Here is an 18,524-nt window from a genome sequence, read left to right on the forward strand (position 1 = left end):
CTTCTCATTGCTGTCAGAAGGGACGACATTGGGTGACGCGTTGCGTGGAGACCATAGGTAAGTACCTACCTACCTACCTACTTTCTTATAGGCGCCATCTTCACGGACAAAATTCGATAAGTAGGTCTATAGAATAGAATAGAATAGGTACTTATCTACTTATATTTTTGACGTGACAACGTCTTATAATTCGATAGAGCCGGCTGCACGCACGAAAAAACATGACTCATGCGGCGTTACCTCGCAGAGTGAGGTAACGCCGCACGAGTCATCGTATACATCGTATCGAGTACGGGTACTCAGGGTTTAGGTCATAGTCCGCCAGGCTGACCAAGTGTGGATTAGCAGACTTCACACCCTTTTGAGAACACTATGGAGAACTCACAGGTATGCAGGTTTCCTCACGATGTTTTCCTTCACCGTTAAAGCAAGTGACATTTAGTTACTTAAGTACTTAGGTACCTACCTACTTACTTACTTAAAACGCAAACTCCGTAAAGTCAGAGGTGCGTGCCCATCGAAGCCCCGACCGACCTCCCATTAGGTGGACGTCTTAGGTAACTACTAGGATATCAAATTACTAACATCTAGAATAGGTAAGTACTTAGGTACCTAAGTGAAAAGATGACAAACCTATTTTTAAGGATTGTAGTTACTTTCCTACTTACCTACCTATTTTCTCTTTTTGGAAACTATTGTAGAACATAGCTACGAGTGCGTAGGCATCTCGTAGCCGTCGTAGTTTATCTTAGGATCCCTAATGCCCTACCTAGATGTTATACCTACTTAAGCTTCTATCGTATCTTAATAAGCTATCGTAGCTTAATTAGCACCAAATAGCCTGCCCCTTATTGGTTAGGACGTCAGCCTCCTATTCGGAGGGTCAGGGGTTCGATTCCGGTCACGCACCTCTAACTTTTCGAAGTTATGCACGTTTTAAGCACATCACTCAAACTAAAATAATAAGTACCTACTTATCCCTGCGTAGATCGCTAGTTATTTCATTTATCCTATTTTCATTTTTATTTAAGCTTTGTTGAACATAAAACAAAAACAAATTGTACAAAAGTTCGCCGCATTCTTTACCAGTCAACTACTGTGCGTTTAGGTAAAGCAAAAAGCACATAGCAAAATAATATACAAGCTGCTACCTACAGAAATGAATGACAACAAAAGAAGAAAAAAAACCAACTGTTCACACCTCCAAATCGATTTAGGTCTCGCGGATAAATTAAAGCATTTCGCGTAAACGGGCACCCGGCCTGGGCCATTCAACACCGAACAAAGTAAATAAAAAATACCAGCTTCCATCCAGCCTCCGAGATTCGCAACTATTATCTCGAACCGACCAATGGAAAATGAAGAATTAAAACTAACGATCTCATTGGCTATAACGAACCCTAAAACTCCTCCTCATTTTTAGGCCCCGCCTCCACTAAAGGCTAACATTTCAGAACGTCGTTCTACCTGCCCGCGACGGACCGTGTGGTCGCGTTCTCGTTAATATTTTAATGAGCCCTACAACCGTGACGGTTGACGCGTCTTTCCATTTAAAAATCACGTTTTCTTATCCGCTTATCGTGAGGTTGCATCACTAAACTGGAGATTATCTTCTAACGCTATCCCTGTCTATCTGTAAGTTTTTGATAATGTGAGATAGAGACGTAAAATCCGTATTTTTACGTGTGTAAAATGGAATTAGTTTGAATCAGTGTTCGTCGGCTCACCTGACGTGCGGACGATCGATAGCGGCACGAGTTACGACCCTAGTTTGTTGGAATTAGATTAAATTCGATCGCGAAACGGGACGGGACGGGACTTGCCGCTCGAGGCGTAGTGATGTGTGTAATGTAAATCCGTTATCGATAGACTTCGTGATAAACATGATGACTATGGACGTCGGGATGTACAACAATCAGCAGAATGGGTACAGCGCCGAATACTACCAGCAAGGGGCCGCATACCAACCTCCGTACGAATACCACGAAGGGTACTACGAACCAACTCCTTATTTCGAACCTATAATCCACAATCAAACTCATGAACCTGCCCCAGTGATTAGTACAGATACAGGACTTTGTTATACAAATTTGGACTATGGTGAACTACAGCAAAACTATCCCGTACATCCCTTACCACCCCATCCAGAAGCTTTCAAACATAGAGAGGAACTTCCCAGACCTGAGGAGATGCATATGCATGAGCATAAACTAGACAATCATTATTTGGAAACGAAATATAACATGCATTTTGTGGATGACTCATCCATGCAGTACAATCACGCAGGGTCGCCCTTACCTTGTGGTGATTTCGACCCTTACGCCCCTAAAGATGAATTCGGGGGGTTAAGAGAAGGGTTCCCAAGAGATGGGGACATGCAGGGCCACCACCTGGGCCACCAAGCACACTCGTCTCATGCGGCAGTTCCTACTTATAAGTGGATGCAAGTTAAAAGGAATGTGCCCAAACCTACTGGTAAGTTTGATACTTTTTGGTGCTTTACCTAAGTAAGGTAGACTGGGTAGGTACAGTAAAAAAATTGTTTTGACCACTCACAGCACCGCCACTATGGCTGTAAAGAACGGTCAAATCATTCGAGATAAAAGCTTGATTAATTATTATCTTAAGGGGTTTATTCGTAGCGCGCTCCAAGCAAACGTTGTTTTGCTCTCATTTGAATATTAACCAATCAAATTCAATGAAATTTTGTAGATGGGTACTTACCTACGTTATAGGTACAAACTACCGTTAGGTATATCTAGGCATGTCTGGGATTTTCCAGATTTCCTTCAAAATACTTGGTTATTAACTACACGGTCTCAAGAATTTACACCTTTAAACCCGTGTAATTTGGCAAACCATAAGTAGACATAAAATATCCCACCAAAAACATTTCATGTAAAAAGGTTGCCAAGACTCACAAATTCATAATGTTTTCACTGTTAAAAAGTTATGAGATCTCTAGTAGAGCCAAGCCCCTAGCTGAGCTTAGATTTGTGCTGGCCATGGGACCTATCCCAAGTCCAAAGTATAGGTATAGCTCTTAAGTGCTCTTGACTGTATCACATTTATAACAATAAATAACAAATAACTCTACTTACAAGCTCCGATTCTACAAACCCTACATCTTGGTTAAAAAAGGACGGCTTGGCCGTTAAATGTTCGAGGAATTTTTATCTGATATGGTAGGTACTTATTATTAATGTATCGCTACTAATTTTCGCCGAAACAATTATGAAAGGGATAACAATACTTTTAAACCTACACTTTTTAATTTAGGTTATCTATAGATTTTGTACCTACAACAGAATTATATTATTAATGGCGTAGCTGAAATCTTGATAGGCCATGAATTCGATAGAATTTACCTACTTCGTCCCTTCCCAAGTTAAATTTTTCACTCAAGTTCAAAAAATCTATTAAAACTATTCTCCTGAAAAAAGCATAGATGATTATGTAAATGATAAATGAGCGTGGATTTGACCTACAGCTCGCTCCAGCAATGCGCGGGACTTCAATTGCTTTTTTGTACTTATACCTACATGGCATCCTACAATTGGATATCAAATCTTTGAAAAGAGCAACCGCCGAGTTTCTTGCTGGTTCTTCTCGGTAGGAAAGGCATTCCGAACCAGTGGTAGATGCTTTTGACGAATCAAAAGAACTTGTAAAAGTCTAATTGAATAAAAATATTTTGAATTTATTCTTTTTATACCTACCTACAAGTAGAAAATTGACATATTAATACACCTACCAAATTAGACAATAAGTAGGTAATAGGCAGGTAAAATATCAATTTATTTTTAGTGTTCCAAAGAATAGAACCACTTAAGTAGATACCTAACAGGTAGGTAGGTACCTATGTGAAGAAGAAAAAGAAAAGCTGCAAAAATAATACCTAATTATAAAATAAACAGTTGACTAAATACTAGGTCTTGGCCAGTTAAGTAATTAATTCCTTCCTAAACCAGCAAGCGTGCGAGTATGTTAATTAAGATTTAACTTGGACTTCACTTACCGTCGCTATTTAAGTAGGTATTACTTACCTACCTATAGGTAGATAAATCTACTATTGTTAACGACAACATAATATTTAGATTACCTACCTACTTAGGTATATGTATTCTAAGTTTTTGTACTATTATATATCCTGAGGTTGTACTTCAATAAAAAGTACCTAAGTACTCGAAACTTCGTCCGCATGAATTGACGTTTTTGAAAATTCCTTGAGAATTCTTTGTTTTTCCGGGATAAAAACTTGAGAAAAGTAAAGTGAAGTGAACTCGTTTCTCTTTCACTTTTTTGTCTGTATTAAAAAAAAAGAATTGCGCTAGCTGCGCTCGCGCTTATTTCTTATTGTATTCTATCTCGCTGTCAAATTGAAGGGTAAAATTTCCCTAACCAACCAGGTATTCACCCCGTCGAGTTATTTTTTTTTCTCATACAAAATTCATTTAAGACCCGGATAAAACCCCCCCGAAACCAATTCCTGGCTACGGCCTTGAGTAGGTATGTGCTTAATATTTGTCGATCATCATCATCAACCATACTTTTCAGGACAGCTGTTTTAATTGTAAGTTTTAATTGTTTATTTATTTATTTATTTTTATTTATTTATTTTGATCACTTAAAACTATCATTACAGGCTAACCTAATGCGATAGCTAAGTTAAAGAGTTGAGCGTGTAAGTCTATTTATCTATTTATTCCTATCGTAACAGATAGTCCACATTGCCACCCTTGTGAGTTCACTCCGAGTACAACAAAACAGGTCGATCCGCTCCGCCACGACGTTAAGAATACCAAGAGCGCGCGCCAGCGGCGCCTTGTTCAGCAAATTGGTGCGCCCTTGCGGCAGCGCCAGCAGCGGCGGCCTGCGCCTCCGCCACACGTACCGGTCCGGCACTCTAAGGCTCACCTGTCCTAATACGTCCGCATTAAATAACTTGCCTCTTATTATTTTAAAAATATATAGAACAAGCGCGAGTTCCCTTCTAGACCTTATCTCATTGTACCCGACCATACCCAGAACAAAAAGCGTAGGGTACATCAATGGGTAGAATGGGTAAACCCCATAAAGCCTCATGTACAAGAACCTGACAAATTTGTTCTGCACCCGCTCTAACATAAGGCTATACTTAGCTTCATGTGGAGCCCAAACGACTGCATTACTTTCCAGTTGACTCCTTACCAACGCATTGTATAATGCAGTAATAGCCCTTATGTTAGTGAAACCACCAACGGTACGAAGCAAGAAACCCAAATTTCTGTAAGCTTTCTTACAACATTGTATAATATGATCACGAAACGAAAGCTCAGCGTTTAACCTGACTCCTAAGTCTTTGACTTCTGATACTCTCAGCATTGGGGTCCCATCCATATTATAATTATAACAAATAGGGGCCCGTAACTTAGAGAAAGTGATGATTGAACATTTGGAGCTATTAAACTGTAAAAGGTTATCCTGGCTCCATGTCACTACTCTGTCTATATCCTGCTGCAGCTTCACACAGTCATGTTCGCCATGTACAGCCAGAGAGAGCTTGAGATCGTCCGCAAACAACAAGCATTTAGCATCCTGGACCACCTGCGGCAGATCGTTTATCATTAAAATAAACTGCAAGGGTCCTAGGTTGCTGCCCTGACTGACACCAGACCTTGTGAAATACCGTTCGGACTTGCGGCCTTTATATTCCACATATTGCTGCCTATCTCTCAATCTTCTATCTCTATCTTGTATCAGTACCTATCTCTCACATTAACTTATTTTTAATACGTATTTAGGTAATTCTCAATAACTATAAAGTATTTTAGCATACAATAATTCTGAAGGTGTTTTAATTAAAATCTTTCTAATTTAATATTCGGTTTTGGGCCAACGTTTTACACCGAATTACCAAAGTTCGTGTTTGTAACTCATTTAATCACGAGCTAGAGACTTGTGACACACGGACGGACAGACAGACAGCAGCCCGGCTAGCATGGGCAGTAGATAAAAATTATATCCCCCGATTATATCCACTGATGTCATAGAAATCAGTGGATATAATCGGGGATATAATTTTTATCTACTGCCCATGCTAGCCAGTCAGAGTGACATTAATAGGGCTCCGTTTTTACCCTTTAGGTATGGAACCCTAAAAAATGGGTTTTCGTCCTTTCTACACACCAGTGACTAGGTATATAGGTACAGCTGTAGGTAGCTACCTAAAAAGATGATGTAACACAATTAGGTATTAGGATTGCCTAATGTACCTACTATGGAGTACATAGATAGATACTTAGGTATTTTCAAAAGATTTAAAAATCCGCGAATAGGTATGTAGGTTACCAACCTGCGTTAGCTTTGTGATTTTTATACTTTCAATTTTAAATATTGAACAAAAGATTTAATTACCTTTTCCTGTTTAGGTGACGTGTCAATACCTATTCCTACTCAAAATAATATTTCTATACATTAATAATGAAGAGAGAGCCAGCGCGTGCCAGTCCTTCGTTATTTTATAAAGGCTGAGAGTTTTTTTTTTTCATAATATATATTGTCCCCAACACATGGAGGAACGATCAGAGACGATGAAGTTTGGATCATGGTGGCTTTGGAAGATAACAGGTATCTCATAAAGGTGTAAGAAATCTTACGTCAAAGTACAAAGTCTAATTTTTTATACTTTCTTAGGGATAGTATTAGAAATCACGTCACGCATTGCCAGACACTTAGGCTGATATTTGTAAAGCCTACTTTGACTTAGCTTAGACTTAAGACACTGGTTAAACGAGACAGCGTTCTATGTACCTACGTACTTTATCACTGATATAAAACATGTGTCTCGTTTTAACTGAAACTTAAGTCTGAGCAAAGTCAAGTAGGTACGCTCTACATGTAGATCTCAGCGTTAACGTCTTAGCAACCCCTGCCAGACGCCCTTTAAGTTTAACTTTCAGCTTTTATAAAATAGCGAAGGTCTGGCACGCGCTGGCTCTTAGACCTAAGTACCTAAGTCTAAGTACCTACCTATGACACGAGTTATTTCGATAACTATCTATTGACAGGTCGGTTAAACAATTTAATGCGTTCAAGGCAAGCGGTTGGAATAGTTACAAATAGTTTCTACATGGAATAGTTACAGAAAATTACAATAGGTAGATATAAATTATGTCAATATTCTAATTAGAGTAAATATACAGAACACTAGATTTTACTGGCGACTTCGTCTCTCGGACTACACAAAATTTACTTTTAAATAAGTAGAACAGAATAGAATAGAATAGATAGAATAGCAAAAATTTTTATTCAAATAAGTACTTAAACTTTTAAAAGTGCTTTCCTTTTCAATCCAAAATCCTTTCTTAGCGGATATTTACGTCATAATAACTACTTACTTTTATCTGCATGCCCATCCCAATCCGTCCAGTAGTTTGAGCTCAGTTGATAGATCAGTTAGTCAGTCAGTCAGCTTTTCCTTTCATATATTAAGTATATTATATTAAGTACTAGCCGATGCCCGCGGCTTCGCCCGCGTGGATTTAGGTTCCAGGATATTATCTATCTCCATTCCAAATTTCAGCCAAATCCATGTGGTAGTTTTTGCGTGAAGGAGTAACAAACATACACACACACACACACACACACACACACACACACACATACACACATACAAACTTTCGCCTTTATAATATTAGTGTGATAGAACTCTTATACACGCAGTTTTCTCACGAAGCAAACCAAGTAGCGAGAGGTTAAAGCAAGTGATAGTTATATTTTAAAAGCTTAAAATACACATACTTAACTCCGAAAAGTTAGAGATGCGTGCTCGAAAACGAATCCCTTATCCTTCGAATAGGAGACCGAAGTCAACCAGTGGGCTATCACCGCATTAGGCTAGAGAAAGTAATTTAGACGAAATACAAATAATATGATGTCAAAGGTTAGGTAGGTTACGTTTGCTAACGCATGGATAAACACATTTTGCTTTCATTCTAAACTATAAATCAAGCGCAATGCACACTGACAGAGTGGAATGGAACCGAAGTTCAGCTTCTTTTTGGGGTTCCGTACGTCCGAATGAAAAACAGAACCGTAGGCATTCATCTCTATCAGTCTTTCTATCTGACTGTCACAGGCAATTTGCTCCAAATCTACTGGACCGATAAAGTTCGAAGGTCACTGTTGGGGGGCAAATTACAAATTTTCAAAAAATTTGTGACAAATTGTATAATGTGACACATAAATAATTTATGAAAGCGCTCGTGTAAGGGTGTTAGTTATATTTTTTTATAATTTTAAGTTAAACTGCGTGGTATACATATATACATCATCTGTTTCCAAAAAAACTCGTCTCCACTCCACTATGTGGGTATGCGTTGGCCCTAATCTGTTGTCCGTTGTGTCCGCAACTTCAACTTCGACAAAACTATATCAGTATAATTACCTCCTACTATTTTGAGGATTGTTTAAAAAAAATCACAACTCAATAATTTACCTAAGTAGGTAAAAGTTTTATTCCATTATTTTAACCTGCCTAAACCGGACTTCTTCCACTAAGCTTAAAGGCTCTATCAAACGTTAATTTTTTCGAATGCCTATTTAACTGTATGCTGTCCGCCACATTATGTCAAGATGGTACGAGTCAAATTATTTGCTTCAACGTGTCGGGCGGCCGGTCGCGACCTCTGACACACCACCCGACAACGCTCACTGACAGGCGCCGTGCTATACCGACCCGAGAGTTGGGGCTAACTACACTCATACGTAAGTGGATATAGGTCACTTGTAGGCACCTCTGTCTTGTGCCATCCAGAGACTCCTTACGACTCCTTTGATGTCGCCTGTCCACCTAGTGCGGGAGTACCTAGTAGGTAGAGTCTTCTTCTTCGTGTCCTTTATCCCAAGCTACGTGGGGTCGGCACAACATGTCTTTTTCTTCCACTCGCTTCAGTCAAACGTCAACGCATTTTCCACCCCCTTTTACACACATATTATCCTCCTTCACGTCCTTCGTCCTTCGTCTCCTCTTTTTTCCTTCCACAGACATACCTATTTAACAGGCAGTAGTAGAGTATAATGATTTCATTGACATAGCTACATATCGTGATATTTTGCTATTAGAAAAGCAACTTTGAAAACTGCTTAGTTTTTTACCAGTCCTGTTCACCAGAAGCTACTTTTCCAATCATTGCGCGTTGGTAGAGCCTTGAAATGTCATGAAAGACACAAGAATGGCTACCTACATAAAAACTTACCTATTATCTACGTATAGCAACAGTCATGTGTGGTTTCTCCCATTGAGATCACGATGTAATGAACAGCAGTGGAGAGATAAGACGTCATAACACGTGACGCAACGTTGAAAAAACTACAACCCAGTGTGTGTCCAGCCACGATTCCGCCACGATACACGCTCCGACAGAGCTTTTGACCTTTTTTGACCCGCGTATCAAATATGACATAATAGGTACCTACCACTGACCTCTACTAATACAATATGTACGCTAGACTTGCTATCGCCGCTACAAGAGCAAATAATAAAAATTTCAAACTGGCTGCATAAAAATTTAGATTAGAAAATGAACAGTTTTATTTCTTGTACGATGATGCGGAACCCTTCGTGTGCGAGACTCGCACGTGACCGATTTTTTTTTTCAAAATAGGTATAGTTTAATAATTTACACAAATTATTCAGTTATACTTAAAATAGGTTGTAGGTATCTACAGATTCTCAAACATAGGTACTTACTTGAAACTCTCGTACCTACCTTAACTACTTACTGCACTTGAAAGGAAATTAGGGAATTTTAATGACGAAAAGGAACACAATTAGATCATCGTCATCACTAACCCATCGCCAGCTGCCTAAGTACTTAGCACGGGTTTTCTTCTCGGAATGACCACCCACCAGGTTTGGCCATAATCCACCATGCTGGCCAAGTGCATATTGACAGACATCATTCACTCTTTGAGAACATAATGGACTGCGTGCAGGTTTTCTTATGATTTTTTTCTTCATCGTTAAAGCAAGTGACTATATATAGCTCCGAAAAGTTAGCCCACGATCGAACCCTGGACATCTCTAATAGAAGGCCGACGACTACTAGGCTATCACAGCACGAGTTAGGATCATACCCTACCCCTATTTTACTAGAAGTCGCGTGTCATTAGAAAAACAAATAGAGATAGACGCGGGATTATAACAGTGCAGGCGGCACCGTTGCGTGTGGCTAAAAGAAAATGCTTTATTTTTGGCTTATTAAGACCCAGTCTACACCACCTATTGTTAGTATAAGTAAATAAATAAAAAACCCTAATGAATGAAAAATAAAAATACTCAAGAACAAAGTGTTACCTTTAATAATAAAATTCCACAGTTAATTTTAGATTTTTTAAAAAACTATAAAAATTAATATGCTCCTGAATAAAGCATATATCTATAGAATATATAAAAGAGTTAATATAACTCACCCAATCACTCACTTAATGACTAATCACGAAATTCAGGAACATTAAGCACAAAAACTTTACGCTTACGCTCTAGAATGATAGATAGGTACAGTTTTTTTTAAAGAATATTAGCCACTAGCCGATGCCCGCGACTTCGCCCGCGTGGATTTAGGTTTTTTGAAATCCCGTGGGAACTCTTTGATTTTCCGGAATTAAAAGTAGCCTATGTGCTAATCCAGGATATTATTTATCTCCATTCTAAACAGCCAAATCCGTCCAGTAGTTTTTGCGTGAAGGAGTAACAAACATACACACACACACACACACACACACACACACACATACCTACAAACTTTCGCCTTTATAATATTAGTGTGATGTCAATGATGACTAACATTCCCATTTCCCCTCCAACTAAGCGTAAAGCTTGTGTTAGGAGTGGGTTCGACTGTCGACAATAGTGCAACAGGTGGGGTTTGAACCTTTCGGATTTCAGTCCGCTCCTCAACCGTTGAGCTATCGAGGCTCTTAAGAAACGGTTTGGAGAAAATCCACGCCTTAGAGGGTGAAAAGGGGGTCTGAACGTTACAATATGAAAATCATTACCAACTCTAACTTACAAACATTTTAATATTCTGCAATGTACACTAGGGCTTACGGGAAAGTTGTGGGCACCTTGAGGGAAAGTTATGTTTGGGGACGATAACACTTGTATTTGAATAACGCCACGCTGCCTCGCATTGGACTGGCGGCCACGGAAATTATCTGACGCATGCAGGTTTCTGTAATTTTTCTTTTATTGCAAGATAGGCGGCTTGCGCTTGACCACAATCATCAAAGCATGAAAGTTTACTTCATGTAAACTTTAAGTATGAAAGTTTGTTTGAAAGTTCGTAACTTCTCAAGTTATCCATGAAAATTGGTATTGGAGCTTTTTCTTAAAATTGAGAAACTACGAGTATGTTTTTCACGATTTTTGGAAATTTAGCTAAAGGGGTTTAATAGGGCATGACAGTTTGTATGAAATTCCGTCCATTTTTAACCCCCGACCCAAAAAAAAAGGGGTGTTATAAGTTTGACGTGTGTATCTGTGTATCTGTGTGTCTGTGTATCTGTGTATCTGTGTATCTGTGTGTCTGTGTATCTGTGTATCTGTGTATCTGTCTGTGGCATCGTAGCGCCTAAACGAATGAACCGATTTTAATTTAGTTTTTTTTGTTTGAAAGGTGGCTTGATCGAGAGTGTTCTTAGCTATAATCTAAAAAAATTGGTTCAGCCGTTTAAGAGTTATCAGCTCTTTTCTAGTTTTCTTGTAGAAAAAAAGGTTAGATAACCGTTAGGTTCATAATATTATGTCAATAGACAAATGTCAAGCTGTCAAGATGGACGTTGCCTAAATACATAATTATTTATTTGAAAATGATGTTTTGGAAAACTCAGATACTTTGGATCGTCGGGGGTGTTATAAATTTTTAATTTACACTTGTTCAAGTTTAAGTACGTACCTATCCATGAAAATTGCTAAAATATCTCGGTTTAAAATTGCACGCGATCGAACTGATATTTACAGTATATATACACAATAAGTAGCCGTTCAACGTTCTATAGTACGCGAAAGGTCGATATGGCAATCGAGGTATGAGGCGGGGGCACAGGGGGAGTTGCCCCGGCACACCCGCACGTCCAGGCGCTATTCCGCACCGGGTTAGCCCGGGGGCAGTGCGGCTATGCGGCTGAGCGGGGCGTCCCCGGCCCCGATTGCCATGTCGACCTATCGCGTACTATACTTTAGTCGAATCAAAACTAAAGTCGATCATCTTGGTCGAAATAACGCGGTTGATTATCTTGGTCGAAAACACGCGGTCGATTTTATCAGCTGAACTACTTGGTAGTCGTTTTACTCTGGTCGGCCCGAGAAAACGCGGCTGTACGCAGTGGCACGTTCCCTCAATATAAGCAAGCCATGAGTTGCAGTTTCTGCCCACAATAAATCACATGTACCTACATACAATAAAGCGGGTACAATGAAATTACGTCAATTTGTCGCGTCTGGTGTGGGCCGACAAAGTTAATATCGTTTTATTGCTGCTCACAATGACAGGCGGTTTTCTTACAATTTGGGTCTTTGCTGGGACTAAATATTTATTTTTGGGACTAGATATTTCAGCATCAACGGTGAATAAAAGTGAACGGTGGTCTAAAAGGCTCCGTCCATGTAAACCTGAGAATTAAAGTTGGTTCAAATCCTGCCTGTTTAGCAGTTTTTGATATCTTTTAGGGTGCCCTGAGGTAGGTACATGTTTTGGTCACAGCTTACAAATAAATAACTAGTATTTAGATACTCTACCTACGAATAGAACTTAAGTATTATTTGGTTGAGCTACAAACTACTGCATTTTCTCCTTAATTTAACTCAAATATGTACCTATCTGAAGCAATAGGGTAGAAACGTAAAGTCAAAAACTACCGTTGTAGGTACCTACTTAGTATTTAGTATAGGCTGTATACGTAATACGTATGTTTGTCATAAAAAATTCGCCAAATATGCCAATAACATCGAACCAGCAAAACGAGCAAAACTATGCATGACTCAGATATACCCTTCCAGCTCAGACCACACCTGACGTGGAGAGACGCCCGATGTTATCTATTCTGCCACAATGCTCGCCCATCAAACCTCCAGGGACAACCTGCCAACATATCCCTACCCTGCCTGAAACTTGCAACCACGCAAATGTAAACCTAACCCACATACTAATACGATATACCTCACAGTTGTGTAACCGCAGGTAATTTGCTGAAGAAAGGATATCTCACAGTGTCATTTTCTGCTTTAAAAATGTTTAAAACCTTTAAACACGTCACACGACATTCGTATTGAAAAATATGTTAAAATATCATATTATTTGCAAATCAATTGTCAACTTAATTGCAAAACGTATTTAGAATAAAATGTGTGTAAGATCAATAAAGAAAAATTTTATTTTTTCTTCAACCTTGATAACGTATAGGTAGTTTACTTTGTAAAACGAAAAGCATGTAAACTACAAGACTCGAAACATGTTGATATGGCGAACTCGACGAAGCGAGAAAAAGGTCCTGTGGGGAATTTTTCCTAGATACAGTTCGTAATGTTTTTGTAAGCTATTAATTGCAATTAAATGCAATTATTATGATTTCGCTTGATATTTTTTGCATGGATATGATGATAATTAAAGATCTGAAGAATGGCATTTATCCCTGAAAAGAAAGTAAATCGTACGAGATAACTTAAAGCCACGAAGACACGATCAGATTTTTTTTAATCTTCATTATTACTTCAATTTTTTTATTTACTCGTATTTGGGCCGCAAAGTAGCGGGTGTCAAAGTCGAATAGGGACAGGAAAGTGAGCCTATAACTATAACTGTGATTTACATATACCTAATAGCTTTCTGAGAGCACTTGCGGCTACTCTCTCTCATTAATAGCTGGCTAGGTAAAGTGGCTAGCACTAATAGCCCTTGCAAGTCACCTGCATTAACCGGGTAAACGTCTGTGGTATAAAACAAAAGCTGATGTTATAACTTTGTATTTATGAGAGCGCCCGGTGTCTCTCTTGCATTAATAGGGCCAGCACTAATAACCCTTGGAAGTCACCTGCATTGTCCGGGTACTACAACATTCGCGCATCGATGCAGTCAAGGAACCAAAAGTATAATTTGTTATAATCTGCTAAACCAGACAAATCTGTATGGTGCAACATGCAGCACGCGATATGCACCGCCCGCCCTCCCACTGCTAAACATGCAGGAAAAGCCAGCCACCAGGCATGCAATACGCACCACCAACACGCAGTATCACACGGATCCCAAAACAACTCGACGCACGTTTCGCCCCTACACCGGAGCATCCTCAGGAGATGTAGACCTTATAATGCCTAATTGCAAAGTCAAAAGTCAAAGTATTATAGCAAATTAAGCTTTTGGTTCCTTGTATATCATGGACTTCCAAAGTAACGCCTGCTTCTACTACAATATTCGCACATCGCTTATAACTTATAGATTCCACCAAAGCGAAGCAAGTAAACCGATTACGACCGAGTGGGCCCGTATCTCGCGATCTACACGCGAGCGCCCTCACGACATTCGGCGCTGGTAATGACCTACCGCTACCCCTACCCCTACCCCTACCCCTACCCCTACCGCTGCTCTACCCCTGCCGGCCTACCGTCGATACGCACAACACATGTCACAACTTACCGACGGATTATCGTGAACTTGATTAACGAACTAATTTATTGTTAACCCTTTCCTTATTTTCCTGGTTATTTTTTCATTTCTTGGCTACTTCGTGACGGTCTCTGTACCTACATCTTTTATATATACCTTCATCACCATTATCATCATGTCATTGCTAGCTCACTACTGATCACGGGTCTCTTGACTCGTCTCATAATGAGAAAGGTTTAAGCCACAGTCCGCCACACTGGCCATCTGCGGATTGGCAGACTTCACACACCTTCGAAAACATTATAGATAACTCTCAGGCATGCAGGCGTCCTCATGGTGTTTTCCTTCACTGTTAAGGCAACAAATGCACATATATATTTCCGATTAGGTAGCGCCAATGCAATGGCAGTATCATCCTCACAGGTTCATATAAAATTCATTACTTGAAAGGGTCCAGTTTAAGAAATTAGCTCTAGTATCAACTAATTTGTGAGAATTAGGCGCAATTAAAATGCCATAAGCCTACGTTGTCGTATTAGTTTACAAATTGCGAAAAATCTAATTTGGTTTTTCGCAATTTGAATTTCGCGGGCAGACCCGTCGCATCCACGGTGCAACATAATATGGGCAGAAAACTGATTAGGTATAAACAGCTCATAACACTCTCCCTTGCGTTGGAGTTTAATAAAAGCAAAATACCTACCTAATAATATGATGATTAACCTTATGGAATTTCATATCATTATACCTTTCTATCATTAATACGGTAACATTTAAGGGAAGTGTGCTCGGAGCGCACTCTATACAAACGTCTACGTCTTTACGTACGGATTTCATAATTTCCTACCTCTTATGTCTATAGCTATGTCCTTTGCACCAAGTTGAATAAATGAGCTTGAATTTTGAATTTAGACGAACACTCTAATCAAATGATGAAATGAGATGATTGGTCTGGTGCGAGGCTTCGGCCGTGGCTAGTTGCTACCCTACCGACAAAGTCGTGCCGCCGAGCGATTTAGCGTCCCGGTACGATGTCGTGTAGAAACCAAAGAGGCTATGGGTTTAATTAAAACTGCCATACCTTCCACGTTAGCCCGTATCCACCTTAGACTACATCATCACTTAACACCAGGTGAGATTGCAGTCAAGGGCTAACTTGTATCTAATTTAAAAAAATTGAGAATCAAACTAAGTTTGTATGCAGCGCACTCAAAAGCGCTCGAGGTGAACTTCTTGTAACCCACATGGTTAGCCCAGATAAACGCATTCTGTAGATAAACGCGCAGAGCCATTGTCTGGTGCTTCGGAGATAGAGGCGGATAGGCGGACGTGGGTGTTGATGGCGGATTAATAATGTTGAATAAATCATTTTTTAAATGTATGGTAATATTGGGGGCCCGTACGAGATGATTTGGATCGAGGTACTTTATTTTTCATTTACACATGCAATAACTCAAAATTGAAAAAACCCCCCCGACACAAAAACCTTTAGTAAGTAAACTAGAAAAGAGCTGATAACTTTCAAACGGCTGAACCAATTTTCTTCGATTAGAGCTAAGAAAAAATACAGGATTTTTTATTTACTTTTATCGCATTTTTTTTTTTTGTAATATCTTATCAGTAATCATCAGTACCTACTATCACCTGTCTTCGTTCTTGCTAGCGTTCTGTCTACAACTTACACCCTGTATAAGTACAACAGACACTTTTTCATACCAATCTCCAGACTTCAAGATCCACATTTTTTCTGATCAACCGGCTCCTGCTGACCACCATCACCACCGTCCACCACCATCAAACGCCACCATCCTCAATATTGTCATCTAAATGCCTATTCACTGTTACCTTGGCGGTACTCAAGTGGTAATTTCTAGCCTAGGTTAATGTAGCAATAACCTGGAAATCTAAGCAGTAAGCATGACACGACAGTATGTTAATTCGCTTAAGAAATACATTCACCCCTAATTCTGTTTCTAATGTCTTTCCTATGAGTCGGGTAAAAATAATTAACTACGGAACGCTACCGTTACGCGCGACTTGCTCGTGACACGGTATAGTTCCAGAGACGGTTGTCTAAAATGTGATAGAAAAATACTCAGAAAATTCAATCTAGTTTAGTCCATGCTAATATTGTAAATGGGAAAGTGTGTCTGTCTGTTTATGTTTCATTCTAATGAAATTTGGTACAGTGGTAGCTTACCCCCCGGAAATTGATTTCGGCAGCTTTTTATCCCGGAAAAGCAAAGAGTTCCCAAAGGTTTTTAAAAAACCTAAATCCACGCGGACGGAGTCGCGGGCATCATCTAGTAAATTATAATCTAGTAAATATTGTGTGACGAAATACCTGAAAGAAACTGAGACTTCATCAGAATCACAAGTTAAGTCAAAAATATTCTTGAATTAAATAGCAACAATAAGCAAAAATAGCAGAAGTAGGTACGTATAACTGAATCAGTCTATAACGAGGTACACGGATTGTTTCACTGTGTAGTTTGGTCCTACCTAAATATTTCCAATCAAACTCCAAATTCCTAGAACCTTGGAGGCAAACACTGTTTTTGCTTTCTTCTGATTGCCTCAGTTTATTCCGCCGAGGCTCATAAGGATGGATTCTAGTCTCGACTCGCGCTACAAAAATCAATTTAGTTCTCGCTAACGGACAAGAGTTGGAAACTTGACAGTGTTACACATCCTTTTCTGATCTCGGCTAAGCACGGAAAGCCGTCGCGCGTCGGCCATACGTTCGACCTCTTCGGTCGTGTTTGAATGTCCTCATGACAGCTCATGTGGTATGAGAATGAGTAAACGAAGAGTGCACCTGTTTCATCTGCGCACTATATAGTTCCTGCGTAATTGGGTAGTCTGGCTGACGTGGCCGAAATTCGGTCAAAATTACACAAAGCAAGTTTTGCAGCCCTCTCTTAGTGTATAAGTACCTACTCTGGGCCAATTAAGAGTTTATCGAATATTATTACCGGATTACTTGCCCACCGCGTGTTATACGTTAGATCAGTGATTAGCCGCCGCGCGCCGGTGAAACTGTAAAAAGGAGATAGGTATTAGGTATAGGTACTATTATTATTATCTAGAAAGCCGTGATAGTCTAGTAGCTAAGATTTCCACCTCCTTTTTGGGAGGTCGGGGGTTCGATCCCGGGCACACACGTCTAACTGACCGGAGTTATGTGCGTTAAGCAATTAGATCACTTGCTTTAACGTTGAAGGAAAACATCGTGAGGAAATCTGCAGGAGAGTTCTCCATAATGTTCTCAAGTGTTAACTCTGCCAATGCCACTTACCCAGCGTGGCGGACTATGGCTTAAACACTTCTTATTTTGAGAGGACATCTGTTCTGAATAGTGAGCCAGTGCGGAGGTGGGTTGATTATGACATTTCCCCAAAATTCAGAATTGTCAATTATTATCTTCTTTGTTCTTCTAAAATTAACCACAACCTTCTGTCTATCGGTCTTAATGATATTTCAACGGAAGTTTTATTACAGTTCAGTACTATCTTCAAAATACACCTTGAATACTTATTATTCTGTTAAATTTTTTAGTCAATTTTTACTGGATTCAGAATTTTACTGTATGAGTATGTACCTGTAATAGCTGTGTTCACTGGCACCACGCAATACTTATTGACTTTCAATATTATTCCACCAACAGATAAATGACCTATTCTAGAATTTCCAGACAAACGCACGCTGCGCGATAGACTACAGGCCCATGTTTAAAAATGGGTGGGTCATATGAACCACCAGGTGACGTATACAGGACGATATAAGAGCATAAAATAATAAGTTTCAGCACTATGCCGTCACTTGTAAGCTGTCCAACAGAGTGCTGGTGAGAATTGAAAAGTGCAGGTAGAGTGAGTA

The 18,524-nt window shown here is 39.6% G+C and overlaps 1 protein-coding gene across 1 annotated transcript in view; it reads left to right on the plus strand.

Moving 5' to 3' along the window:
* Nucleotides 1–1,725: 1,725 nt before the first annotated feature.
* Nucleotides 1,726–18,524, plus strand: part of LOC123868883 (homeobox protein Hox-B1b-like) — a 38,409-nt gene continuing 21,610 nt past the window's right edge. The window contains exon 1 of the mRNA XM_045911542.1: nucleotides 1,726–2,475. Coding sequence (XP_045767498.1) covers nucleotides 1,884–2,475 — 592 coding nt within the window. The 5' untranslated portion in view covers nucleotides 1,726–1,883. The remainder of the gene's footprint in view (nucleotides 2,476–18,524) is intronic.

This window comes from Maniola jurtina, chromosome 10, assembly GCF_905333055.1.
Source record: "Maniola jurtina chromosome 10, ilManJurt1.1, whole genome shotgun sequence".
Taxonomy (NCBI): Eukaryota; Metazoa; Arthropoda; class Insecta; order Lepidoptera; family Nymphalidae; genus Maniola; species Maniola jurtina.